The sequence below is a fragment of the Plecotus auritus genome, assembly GCF_963455305.1.
Source record: "Plecotus auritus genome assembly, chromosome: 4".
In the NCBI taxonomy this organism is placed as follows: Eukaryota; Metazoa; Chordata; class Mammalia; order Chiroptera; family Vespertilionidae; genus Plecotus; species Plecotus auritus.
The window spans coordinates 71412391-71426524 of record NC_137775.1 but is presented as its reverse complement, the minus strand read 5'-3'; the positions used below and the strand labels follow the sequence as shown (position 1 = coordinate 71426524).

The 14134-nt window shown below is 40.1% G+C and overlaps 1 protein-coding gene across 5 annotated transcripts in view; it reads left to right on the top strand.

Annotated features, from left to right (window-relative positions):
• The window catches only part of ADGRB3 (adhesion G protein-coupled receptor B3), a 724811-nt gene that overhangs the window by 672828 nt on the left and 37849 nt on the right, over positions 1–14134 (top strand). For all 5 annotated transcript variants that reach the window (XM_080665754.1, XM_080665753.1, XM_080665751.1 and 2 more), the window contains one exon: positions 11419–11514. In XM_080665754.1, coding sequence (XP_080521880.1) covers positions 11419–11514 — 96 coding nt within the window. The remainder of the gene's footprint in view (positions 1–11418; positions 11515–14134) is intronic.

The window sequence follows — 14134 nt, the reverse complement described above, 5'->3', positions numbered from 1 at the left end:
AGATGTGACTATGCAAGGGAAACACAGCCAGAGCTGCCAAGAACCAGGGAGGGTAGACGCCAGAGAAGCTGTGATGGAGTCATAGGTATAGATAAGTCTGTCAGAAAAACTGGTGGATAAGAGAGTAAGGTGTCGTATTTGTAAAAGGTATAGTTTGTAAACATAATGCATTAATATTTCTTCAACCCATTTCCTAACTTGTGCATCTATATACAGCGTATCCCCAGTCCTCATACTTAACTAATTTATTTTTAGATGGAAATGTTAAATATTAATGAATAGTTCTTTGGTTTCTATACTAAGTTGAGGATACAATTACTAAAGATGAATGATTTTGATGTGGATGTTTATACTCAGAAAATACAAAAAAAAAGAGTGCACAGTAGAGCCTAATAGGCAGTTATTGTTCCCAAGAACTGTAGATCAATAATTATAGCATTTCTCCAGGATATAATTGAGGTTATTGTGAGGGAAAGAAGTGATCCTTCAAAGTTGAGACACTAACTTGCGCCAAAACCATCCAGAATAGTGATAGATTTTAGCCTTGAGTTGTTGAGGGATAAAATATTATTTTCCAACCAGTGAAAAAATTATTCCAAGTGCTTGCAAGCATTGACACAGTATTTACAAGGTTTATGAGTCAGTGTAGCATCCACTCTGGGGATTGTGGCAACTGACACACACAATGACACAGTGCCATGCTAATAATTTTGAGAAAATGGCCTATGCTGTCATTTTGCATTATCTATCTTGTTTGAGAATTTTATTATGATGTGCACATTGCCCAAAGGCACATGTGTATATGAGTGTACACCATGCAGTTTTTACAGTAATGTGTGAAGATAATCAAAGGCTTTTACCTCATTTACCAGATGGGGAGAACAATATCTGAGCTACTTTAAGTACGATATAGAAGTCAGCAATAAACCCAAATGTGTATTTTAAGAACATTATATGATGAAAAACAATGAAAACAGAAAAATGGTGACTTCACATTGCAAAAGGAGGATATTTCATCATTTAAAAAATTTGATTTAGTTCACAGTTGCCAAGCTTTCCTATTCCCTCATCACAAATTTCTACCTAGAATACCAGCATTAAAAATCTCCCAAGTACCAAATTCTTTATGGTCTGTTGCAACCTGTTTCAATAAAATGTGGGATGACGAAATGACAGAAAACATACACACAGACAAGACAGACGCCGAGCTCGGTGAAGACTGCAGCAAGTTTATTAACTGCGTAAAGCCTTTCATACACAAAACACTGAATAGGAGGTCTGTCAAGAGGAATGTATTCTTTGTTCCTCTTAATCTCTAAGGGAGAGACAGAGCAGAAGGACAAATTCTCAGTACAGCAAATCTCAGTAAATAGTTACAGACTTCTTGGTAAGCTATGAAAGGTTGCTCTTATTCTACTGATAACCGCCATCCAAGCAAGCCTGGGAAAACTGTGTGGGCAGGGGACCCATACCTTTAAAGAACAGCTTTAAAGGTCATTCCCTTGTGGCCAAACCCACCCTTCCTGTTTGCAGGCAAGAGGGGAGCGCATCCGTTTGCGGAATGCGCTTCTTTGGCATGTACACAGTTGGGAATGTTTCCAAGTTAAGCTGTTTGCAGCTTTTCCCCAGCTGATCTATTCAATGGTCCAAAATTAAGTAAAACTTAAAAGGAAATTGAGCCTGGCCAGTGTGGATAAGTGGGTGAGCGATGACCCATGCAACAAGAGGTCACCAGGTTCCATTCTGGGTCAGGGCACATGTCCAGGTTTCAGACTCCATAGAGGGCATGCAGGAGGCAGCAGATTGATGTTGATGTTTCTCTCTCATCGATGTTTCTATCTTTCTCTCCCTCTCCCTTCCTTTCTCTCTAAAAAAAAAAAATCATTGAGAACATATTTTTTAAAGTTTTTTAAAAATAAAAGGAAATTGAATAATTTAGGGCTCTGTTGTTCTCCAATTATAATTGGCATACGGGTCTTTTGTATTAATATTATCTCTAATATGTTTATGTAACAAAATTGTTCTGAGTAGACACATGATATATATGTTTGACAATTAAGGATGAACAATGTGGGTTTTAAATAAGATACATGATATTTCTACCTGCAATTTTCAGAAGATATTAATACTTTAGATGTTAAAGAGGAAAAAAGTGTCCCATCTCTAAGTCAGTCTCTCTTTTTCTTGAGAAATAAGCTTTTTCTAGATAGCCTTAGGCTATTATCAAAATATTAGGCTTTAAAGTGACATATATTTTGATGGCTTATTAACAAATTTTTGCTGCTTACATGAAGAAAAGTATTGGGCACAAAAATTCATTTTCATCAGAACTTTTTTATAACTTGCTAATTGGACTAATAACTGTGAAAACATGATTTAAGGATAATTAAATTAAGTCATATAAAAATGCTTCTGCTAAAGCAGGTGTCTGTAAATACGTTTTCCGTATTAATGGGGAATAAAAATATGGTTATTGGCCCCATTGTTGTCGCATTTACAATGATTAGTTCAAATTGAATAATTTTATAGCTGTTAAATTAATAGCAGAGTGTCATAACTTGCTTTCATTCTAACATGAAATAAATAACTGCATATCCAATCATCTCACATTGACCCTAAAAGTACCCTGTAACATTCCTGTAAATATACAGTGTAGATGTCAGTGATAGGGCAAGTCTCTTTCAGAATTCCTCAGAGGAACTAGTTACTGAAAAACCAAATGGATCTCACTCTTTAGATTTTGTCACTTCCAAGGAAGGACCTCATCATGACGAGGCCTCATTGGGTCCACAGAAATCTTATGACCTTCTGAATGTATATGGCCTGACACTAGCAATGGGTCTATCTCATATCGCCTGTGATGACACCGCCCTAACACTAACTTCAGCCCAGGAGAATCAAAGCATCTTCCTACATCCTCAATGTTTCCTGTGAACAAAGCATTCCACAAAAATACACCAAAGCAAGTGGACCAAATACCTACCTTCCTGTAACATATTGAGTAATGACTCCTGTCTATTAATGTACCTGATAATCCTGTAGAAGACCCTGGGCATACAGTACTGTCTCTACTGCTTTTTTCACTTTAAAATTTTTTCTTCATAGTAATTCAAGATAATTCGTATGTTTATTTTTCTTTCTTAAAAATGTATAAGCAATATAAGAATTATTTTTTCAACTTAGTGAATAACATATGTGCATTATTTCTATGTAGTTTTGACACACACTAACATAATTTGGTTGTTGTTAGTCTTTAATGGTTGTGCCAATAAGAATTCAAAGGGCTTTACCCATATTTACTTTGCAATCTTCCTCTGAAGGAGGTGGGTGTACGCAGGGGACGAATATAGCCTTGCAGTTTAAGAAGGAGAAAAGAAATGAAATACTATAACTGTGCCATTTCAAATGTGATGTGGATGGGGCTTAATTTATTTTAAAAGTGCCTTTGCTTTTAGTGGGCCCAGTTTTATAACCAAAATTATTTCAAGTCAGGAGGGAAGGCAGGAATCACTCTGGTACTGTGAACTCAATTATATTCTACTTTTTAAGAAAGCAAATTGAGTATTTGCATAACAACTTGTGTGACCTCCAGAGCTGACATCTTAATAATTACATTTCATAAAATTTGTATATTTGAAAATACAGTTTCTTCTTCTGGAGCACCTTTCTCTTTTATTTTATGTATTCGTTTGTTTTTAGTCTTCACCCAAGGGTACGTTTTACTGATTTCAGAGAGGGGAGAAGGGAGAGAGAGAGGAAAAAGAAACATTGATGTGAGAGAGAGAGAAATTCATCTGTTGTACCCTGACCAGGAACCTAATGCTCCGACCAACTGAGCCACGCCAGCCAAGGCAGCATCTTTGCTTTTAAATTGCTTTGGTAGATGCCTCTGACAAAAGAGAAAACAGAGGCAATAAGAATTTTTTTAAAAAATTAAACCATCTGACTTATCACAACACATTACATTCAGTAATGAAGCCCAGACCTCAGGCTAATACTTATGATACCTAATGAGACAGAATCTAACAGAACAAATACAGATGCTTTCCTTTATTGATCATTCATTTCTTGATTAGAGTTCATTTGCATTAAGCACATAAGGACACTTACTATTTACTATTCTCCGCATTGCTATGGAAATTCAAACTACACAACAGTTAGGAAATCTTTGAACTAGTTACTGTTGCTAGGAAACCACTTTCTAGGCGCCTGCACGTGCTTCTCATCTCTCTTGTCTCCGGCCGCGCCTGGCTTTAAGACAATCTTGCAGCTCAATGTCAGAGGGGAATAACAGGACTGTGATACACAATAAACTACACTAAACCCTTTCCCTACATGGAAGGGAAAAAGCAAAGTTCTTAAGTGGATAATTTTGTTGTGTCAGTCTTTAGGGATCCTGTGGCTGTTGTGTAGGTAGCATCAGGAGCAGGGCCAACCTCCTGTTGCTCCTCCCTCAGCACTGGCAGGAGGTCCAGGCTGCACAAGATGAGGCCCCAGTCTTTATCCAAACCCATGAAGCAACTTGTAGCAATGCTTAAAATAAACATGAACAGATCTTCCTTCTTTCTCCCTTTCTCCCACTTGCCTCTACCTTTTTTTTTTTTTTTTTTTTCAAAATTCCCATTTGGCCTTTTATTTCCCCACAGATAAAATATTTTACAAACACATGGCAAGTGAATTATAAAACAGACGAGCATCCTTGCCTTTCTTATTTAAAATCAATATTCTCCCCAAATAAAACATTTTTTTAAAGTAAATGAAGCCAATAGTGGTGAAATAACTAGATAGCAATTTCAAAAGAGGTCATATTGCACCCTAGCTGGTTTGGCTCGATGGATAGAGCGTCAACCTGCGAACTGGAGGGTCCCAGGTTCAATTCCGGTCAAGAGCACATGCCCAGGTTGCGGGTTGTGGCTCGATACCCAGTGGGGGGTGTGCAGGAGGCAGCCAATCAATGAGTCTCTCTCATCATTGATGTTTCTCTCTCTCCCTCTTCCCTCCTCTCTGAAATCAATAAAAATATGTTTTTAAAAAAACTGTAGTTCAGATGGAGAAACTGTGCAGGAATGTCCAAGCTTGACTATTTATTTACATAGGGATGACTCTGCAATGGGAGGGTTTATCTTTTAATGAGGGGTGGGCAGGGCTTTCGGTAGGTCTCAGAAGATGAGGGCACCGTTGATAGGAGACTTCAAAATGTAATAGGTCCTGAGGGGATTTGAGGAGGGGATGTTGTTGGAGGATTAAGGAAGTGGAAGTTTCAACTAGAGGAAGGTGAAGAGTGGTTATTGGATATATGGTTTCCATAGAATGGAGTTTATGGTGAATAGTAGAGAGTTGATTCTTTTCTGGGACTACCTGGGCCACCTGAAGGCATAAAGCAGGAGATATATATGATCCTGGACACAGAGTGATTTTTTTTTTTAAGTGGCTCTGCCTGTAGCACTAAGAGAAAGACAATACTGATGACATTTGAGTATTGATTAAGTGATGTTTTAGAGCTTTCGTGTTTGGGATGTTTAGTTGCCATGGTAAGAGGCCACTGTGACTGATGTCATGAAGAAAGTTCAATAGATTCTGAAGAGTGAGAGGTGGGAGGGTTATGGTCTTCATCCTAACATGTTTAGCTTCCTCAGAAGAAAGTTGTGTATGGACAAGGATTTAAAGGAAATGGACTGGGTTGCTGGGAGCTGTATTTTTTTTCCCCCAGGCTGAATTGGTCAAAAAGAAATACAAGTTTAAAGATTTTGTTTTATTTTTAATAAAATAAGATGTGCATCTGGAAATGGGAGAATGGCTGAAGTTACCACAATAAAGCTGGATTTTATCAGAACAGAGTGTAGGGAGCACAAAGTCTGCCTCTAATTAGGAACACAGACATTACATACACAAGACTGCTATGCTTATGCTCCTGTGTACTTTCCCAAGAAATCACCAAGCTCCCTTCATGCAATAGTCATCCCATGTCTTAGGCAGGGGAAAATAAATTCTTCCTCTCCTTCCAGATTGGGTTTTCCTGATTTGAGCATGTGGCAACTGTATCATGAAAATTTGGATCAGTCTTAATCTGCACGTTTGGTTTCTCTAAATCTGTACAGAGATTTAGGAGCTCAACACGAGCATATAATCAGATGAGTTAAAGGGGCATCAGTGAACAAACTGAGACACAGAGTTCATGGCAGAGATTGGCAGATTCTGGCATGTCTGCCAGGTGGCATCCAACCGTGGCTTGCTCTGAGTACCTGGCCATAGGAAGAGGCAAATCCCACCTCCCTTTCCTTTCAGACTCCTAGGTCCTGCCTTGCAACATTGTTAAACTAGTGGCAGGAAGTTACATATGTCTGGAATAAAGGTTTAAAATAAATATAAGAAATAAGAGGTTATCAGTTAAGTGTTTATTTTTTGCTCGAAGTGAATGGCATGAGGCTACAATGAGACATCGTCTGTGAAGTCAGAGGAGGTAGTGTCTGGCGGGTAACATCTCTTTTCCTCTTTCCTCACTTGCATGCTACCCAAATGCTGTTATATCTTTCAGATCATGTATATGAAATGTCACCTTGACCCCCAAAACTGATACAAAAAGTAAAGAGCTACAATTTTGAGATTCAGTGAAGATCCTCTAGGTGTTAAAGGGTTCCAATATTTCTATTAGACTGAAATTTGGGACTGAAGTCCAAATTGTTCCCTCAATCTATAGCTAATGGATCTATAGCAATCTACATGAAATCCAATGTGATGACAAAGAACCAAGTCATTGGTTCAAATATGAATCCAGAGAAACAATAGTGGACATTAGATTCAAGGGGAAAAATTACACAACACGTAAGAAACTCCGTTTCCCTCCATTAACGATCTCAAATTATTTCAAGAACGTAACTTTCTTTCTTTCCTTGGCTTAAAATGATCCTCAAAATAACGAGGCAAAACTGCCTCGTTGAAAGGTGAAGATTTGGGGTCTGAGCTACTCCGTGCTAAATATGGAACCATTTCAAACCGCGCAGCTCTTTCGTGTGATGTTTCTCTAAACGGCGAGGCTGCCAAGCAGCACTCCATGCTCTTCCCACCACCTCTAAATCTGGCACCGGCTGTCACCGTGACACTCTGCCAAGCTGCCTCAGAGTGGGGACCAGCCGGGAAGCCCTGGGCTTGCTGCTGCGGAGCTGAACCCCATAGCTCACCCCGTGGGAGAGAGGGGAGTGAGACACGCCCTGCAAACCTCTTTGAACTCCTGTCTCATCCAGGAATCCATCTCCTATACAGGGGTTGACAGCTTTTTCAGGGATTTTTAGGACAGCCCCCAGCAGGAAGTAGGATAACTTCGGAGGTGCTCAGGTTGGATACTTGCACAAGACAACTCTGATAGCTTACTCTTTTCACCTCACCTTATTTTTGAGGGTGTTTCAGGCCTTTGTTTTGTTTTCATTTCACAACATCAGTTCCTTAAAGTCCCCTAAATATTTTAAGGCTATTTACATATTTGTTCTTTACTACTCCCCTGAGACTTTTTAATCCTCTGGCTGGCAATTCAGGTGAAAGACCTAAGTGCAGAGTTTTATAAAGAGGGGAAATTTTGAACTCTAGGTTTTAACTGTGCCATAATTTATGTTAAATAATTCTTCTAGACAAGTCTATTTAAAAATTGTATTTACTAGTCTAAGTTTAAAAAACAATGCTATTGCAAGAACTCTGAGTTATAATGAGTTTAATATCTAAAAATAAATTTTAAAATAGTTACCTGAAAAAGTGACTTGCTTTCTACAGATACTTGCAGCTTAAGTAATAATATTTGAATCTTCTAATTATTATTTTTCTTTAATCTTAATCACAAGGCAAGGAAGACATCAAGACTATTATTGTCCAGCATTGTAAATATGAGTCTTGGTCCTGAAGATTTTAATTTTAGGATGGAAAAGTCAGATCTAGACATCGTCTTTGCTTATTTGTTTTCTGTGCTTTCTCGTTGTCTGGAAAAAAGGTTCTAGTAGACTTGCTTTTTAAAAAATTTCAGTTGTTCTCCATTAGTACAACTCACATTGACTCACCAAAGATGTCTCTGTTTACCTGATAGGAAAGTCAATTAATTATCAAAATTCTCCCAAATAGCTGCAGATGCACTTTCCAGGTGTTGTCTTGCCTGAAACACCCTTTCTGTGGTAAGGAAATAGCAGTGTGAAACCTCGTCTAATCATTCTTCCCTGACAGTGTTGGACAAATATTTAAGGCCAATTCATCTAGATTACCTGAATGTAGTTTTAAGATTTTAAAAATATCAAATGGAGTATTTGTAATAAGTGGAATTTTTCCTACAAATATTTCTGAATTAGAAGTAACAGAGGCACTAAAAATGCCAGAAAAACTAACACTTAAATGTTGGCATTTATATGACCACTAGAAGCCTGGTGCATGAAATTTGTGCACTCGGGGGGGGGGGGGTCCCTCAGCCCGACCTGCACCCTCTCGCAGTCCGGGAGCCCTTGAGGGATGTCCGGCTGATGGCTTAGGCCTGCTCCCCGTGGGTAGCGGGTCTAAGCTGTCAGTCAGACATCCTTAGCGCTACCACAGAGGCAGAAGAGGCTCCCACCACCACCACTGCACTCGCCAGATATGAGCCTGGCTCAGGGCTTCTGGATGGGCAGAGCTCCCCCTGTGGGAGTGCACTGGGCATTAGGGGGCAGCTCCTGCATTGAGCGTCTGCTGCCTGGTGGTCAGTTCACATCATAGAGACCGGTAGTTCTGCTGTTTGGTCGATTTGCATATTAGCCTTTTATTATATAGGATTAAGATGACCTTGAATTTATTAGAGGGTTTTTATGCTTTTTTGTTTTAGATTTCTTCTGAATAACATTGACTGATTCATGGAGTTGACATCATTCCCCCATGTAGAAATGCCCTTAATCCATTATCATATTTGGGAGTTTCGGATTTTTAGGAACTGATTTTGTGTTTGTGTGTATTATGAAAAAGAATTGGATTTTTAAAAATTTTATATTTACTTCAAGCTATCAGATAGTTGATTTTAGAGAGAAACTTACAGAAGTTGCTTTTGCATATTTCATTGTGAGACAAAAATATCCTGACAGCTACACTCTGAAGGTCTGAAAATAAAAGTGGTTAGTGAGCACCAGTTAAAGTAATGTTTGGTATTACCAAGTACCACCTGGTATTACCAAGTGCTACCTTTATATTTTACTACAGGCCCACTGCACAAAATTCGTGTACTCGGGCGGGGGGGTGGGTGGTCCCTCAGCCTAGCCTGCGCCCTCTCGCAGTCCGGGATCCTTCAGAGGATGTCTGATGGCTTAGCACTGCGCAGAGGTGGGAGAGGCTCCCGCCACTGCCATTGCGCCAGCTGTGAGCCCGGCTTCTGGCTGAGCAGTGCTCCTCCTGTGGGAGTGCACTGACCACCAGGGGGCAGCTCCTGCGTTGAGCATCTGCCCCCTGGTGGTCAGTGCACATCACAGCGACCTGTCATTCCACCATTTGATTGATTTGCATATTAGCCTTTTATTATATAGGAGGATATATGCAAGTATTCAGAAATAGATTTGAAAAAAAATCTTCATGTGGCAGCTCTTAAAAGGCAACATTTTTGTTCCTTTATATATTTGCTTTAACAGTGTCTCAGGGTACAAACAAAAAAATTAGCAGGGACCTATTTTTTTACATTGGTTCTTAATATTTTTTTTCTAAAAACATATATACTTTCTTAGTGGTTTCCCTAATGCCAATTTCTGCATAAGAAAAACAGTGATCATCAGGTAAACACTAGACTCATTACCAGTTTTTTATTTTAATATATCTCATATTAGGCAACCACCCCCAAGAAATCCCAGATTTAGAAACATTAGAATCAAAGATTGGAAAGAGGTCAGAGAACACTGAGTCCATACCCCACTCCCTTAATACACCCTATCATGGTCTCATCGCCAGGACGAGAGCCTGAGGTGGAGAAATACAAGTGGACAAAGGTCTCATGATGACCTGGTTATCCAAGACTCTATGCTGGTGACTAAACTCCATATCACTTTTCAAATCTTGCAGTTTAGGAAAGAGACTGCCAGTGACTTATGATACAGGCGAGAGGAGCTGAAAACAGCAGGCTCCAATCTTTCCTGCCCAACACACACACTATGAACATCTCGCAACACAACAGTGGCAGGATATTTTATATCAGCACTTTCCACAAGTAAAGATCATTATGTGTTTTACCTTGGCAGTCTCTACAGTGGTGCTCTAGGAAAATAGGGAACATGCCACTGCATCCATGCTTTGTTTTTTAATACAATAAAACAGATTACAATAAACTAGAGCAGTGGTCGGCAAACTCATTAGTCAACAGAGCCAAATATCAACAGTACAAAGATAGAAATTTCTTTTGAGAGCCAAACTTTTTAAACTTCTTCTAATGCCACTTCTTCAAAATAGACTCACCCAGGCCGTGGTATTTTGAGGAAGAGCCACACTCAAGGGGCCAAAGAGCCGCACGTGGCTCGCAAGCCGCAGTTTGCTGACCACGGAACTAGAGGAATGTCAATAATTAATGTGAAGTCAGGAAAACAAAATATTAGTAAAATGACTGCCATTGACTGGGATGAGAAGCTACTTGTGATAATGTCTATCAACAGCTTGTTAGGAGCCTAATGAGCCACAGGCGTTCGAAAGGTCACACTGATGCGGAAGTATCATGTGATCAGAATAACTATGGGTCCTGTGTTTCTTGTTCATCTATTCATGTGTTTAATGAAAGGTATGTTCTTCAAATTTCCTTATGATATGTTTGTTCTTTACTCAGAATCCAATTGTGAATAGATAATATGGAAATTTGGCTTCACCAAATCCCCCCCCCCCCCCCCGCCCCGCCCTTGTCCTCTAAAGATAACCAGAAACAGATCTGTTTTTGTTATCTGTCACATTGTGTTTTGTTTTTCAATCAGGGCATATAGTACTTGAAGGGAGACAAGAAATAGTCTCACCAATAGGATCCCTTACATGAGACATAAAAGGAAAATCCAAAATCAATTTGTCTAAAGATCATTGAGTAATCTCATTTTTCACAATGTTTAGAGATATTATAAAGATTATGCCATACCAAATAGTAAATCCCCCTTGAAAACCACACGTTGTTTGTAACAGTGGAAATAAATCTGCCCTTGGGTGAGAATTACCAGTGTTGAGCCAGACACAGCCATTTTGATAGCTGAGGAGTTCCCAACACTTCCCTCTATAGATTATGGCAAGTGGCAAATTTCCTTGGCAGAGAGCAAAGTTGAGGTACATCAGTATTTGTATTAGGAATTAAACAAATTGAGTGTCATATAAAAACAATGATAACTGCTTTCTTAGTTGACTACCAATGTAAACATTATCTGGTCATTTCTAAGAAAGAAGAAAATTAATGTCTGTCATTTTCCCCCACAGGTTCAGGATGCATTTAGATGCCGATTGAGAAACTGTCAGGATCCAATCAATGCTGATTCTTCAAGTTCTTTTCCTAATGGGCATGCGCAAATCATGGTGAGCTTTTATTTTCCCTCTGATTGTTGATTGATTATTTCTAGGAAATAAACAAATATTCTTATTAGTAAAATAGCATCAACGTCCCATTTTGAGTGACTTTGGCTTTAGTCCATTATCAGACGTAGAAGTCTGGATAGCTTGGGAGTCCAGCATCCGTTACTGACCCAGTGGTGTATTGAGTGTGGGGCTTCTATGAAACACCAAAGAGTATTTTCATCCTTGCACGGAATTAGGGATAACAATTTGTCCAAAGGATCGTCTTTGTTTCAGGTCAGAACTATGGTCCTGCACTTCTAGTCTTAAAGTTGTGGCTCTTAGCCTTGGTTGCACATTAGAATCCATTGGAATCCACACTCCAGACCAATGAGGTCAGAATCTCTGGGTTTGGACCCAGATGCTGGTGGTTCTAATGTGCAGCCTCATATGAGAACTACTTCCCTAAACAAAGGGTAGCCATGCTTCCAGTAACAGTCAGTTACTGGACATGAGCTCTGACTGACTGTTGTTGGGATTAAGGGTACTTTAGACATAACCACTTTAGAAATGAGGTAACTTTTAAACTATGTCATTAAAATCAGAAGTTATTTTACAATATATATTTTTACAATATATAAATTACCTTTACTGGGGCAACATTGGTTAACAGCATTATAGAAGTTTCAAGTGTACAACGTTATAATACAACATGTATATTTCATTGTGTGTTCACCATCCAAAATCTAGTCTTCTTCCATCACCATATACTTGTTCCCCTCTGTGTCCTCTCCTCACTCCCCATTCCCTTCTGGTAACCACCAGAATGTTGTCTGTATCTATGAGCTTGTTGCTTTTTTGTTTTATATCCCACATATGAATGAAATCATATAGTTCTTATATTTATTAACCTTTATTAGGCAACATAAAAATAGTAAAAAATATACTAGTAACATTTAAGTAAAGCTTGAGAAGGAATAATTCCTTATTAAAAATAAAATACTAATATCTTGAATTTAAAATATTGGATAAGATAGTCTAATTTATTTTTACCATTACTAAAATGAACTACATTATCCTATCTAATAAAGAGGGAATATGCTAATTGACCATCACACCCTCATAAAGATGGCGGTGCCCACAGCCAATAAGGAGGGAATATGCTAATTGACCTGCCATGCCCTCAAAGATGGCAGCACCCACAGCCACAAGATGGTGGTGCCCAGTCCCCTCAGCCCCCCAGCCACCCGGGGCTGGCCCGAGGCGCAGGCAAACCTTGGATTCAGGCTGCCGGGCTGAATGACCCGAGGGATGACCAAACAACTGAACAAGCAGGCTGCGTGGGGTGACCAGTCCAGCAGGGGGGTTAGTGAGGGATGACCAAACGACTGAACGAGCAGGCTGTGTGGGGCGACCAGGCCGGCGAGGGGGGGGGGCAGTTGGGGATGACCAGGCTGGCAGGGGGGTGTAGTTGTTGGCAACCAGGCCAGCAGGGGGAGCAGTTGGGAGTGATTAGGCTGGCAGGGGGGGCAGTGAGGGGTGACTAGGCCAGCTGGGGGGGGGGCAGTTGGGGGCAACCAGGCTGGCAGGGATGGGGCAGTTGGGAGAGACCTGGCTGGCAGCAGGGGCAGTTGGGACAACCAGGCCGGCAGGGGGTCAGTTAGGAGTGATTAGGAGCCAGTGGTCCAAGATTGTGAGAGGAATGTCTGACTGCCGGTCTAGGTTCCCACATCCAACTTCCCACGGCTGGCCAACCTCCCGCGGTCCCTTCCCCCAGCCAGCCGGCCCCCATGGCCCTGATTGGAACTGGGCCAGATGGCCCCGATCGGTCCTGATTGCCGGCCAGGCTGAGGGACCCCACCCATGCATGAATTCATGCACCGGGCCTCTAGCCTATCTATATAAAAGCCTAAGTGACCATAATGACCAAACGACCAGTCAACCAGTCGCTATGACGTGCAATGACCACCAGTGGGCAGATGCTCAATGCAGGAGCTGCCCCCTGATGGTCAGTGCACTCCCACAGCAGCCTCTTGGGCTGGCCAACCTCCTGCGGTCCCTCCCCCCAAGGGACCTTACCTGTGCACAAATTCATGCACCAGCCTCTAGTTTAAAATAAAAGTTTGAGGAAAATATGAGGATGGAAGTAACCTCTAGCAGCTTGTAGGCCAGATTAGTATTGTTTCCTCTTCAATTTTAATTCCTAAACCTAAAAGCCTTTTGCCACATTTCAGTGAAAATGGATCATTAGAAGAGACTGATTTGACTATTAAGGGTTTGACAGAGGTGTGCTATAACACTTCAAACAATATATACAAAGTGAATGCTTAAAACATACAAATAATAAAGACATTCATTAAAGTGTATTCATAATAGTGCATATTTTAATCTTTTATTATAGTTTAAGGAATTGCCTTAAAATTCCATCCTTGAAGATGACAATGGGTATTGTATTGCTTTCTCAAAATTGTATGGGCATGTTTCCATTGATTTTATTGAACATTTGGTCTCTAGGAAATACTCTTGAAAACAATTTGATTATTCCTTGAGAAAATTCCTTTGTACAAAACAATAACCTGGTACTGCCTAGTCAGATATCTGTACACTTCAGATAATCTGATTAGTAGAAGTTATTTGAAGTCTT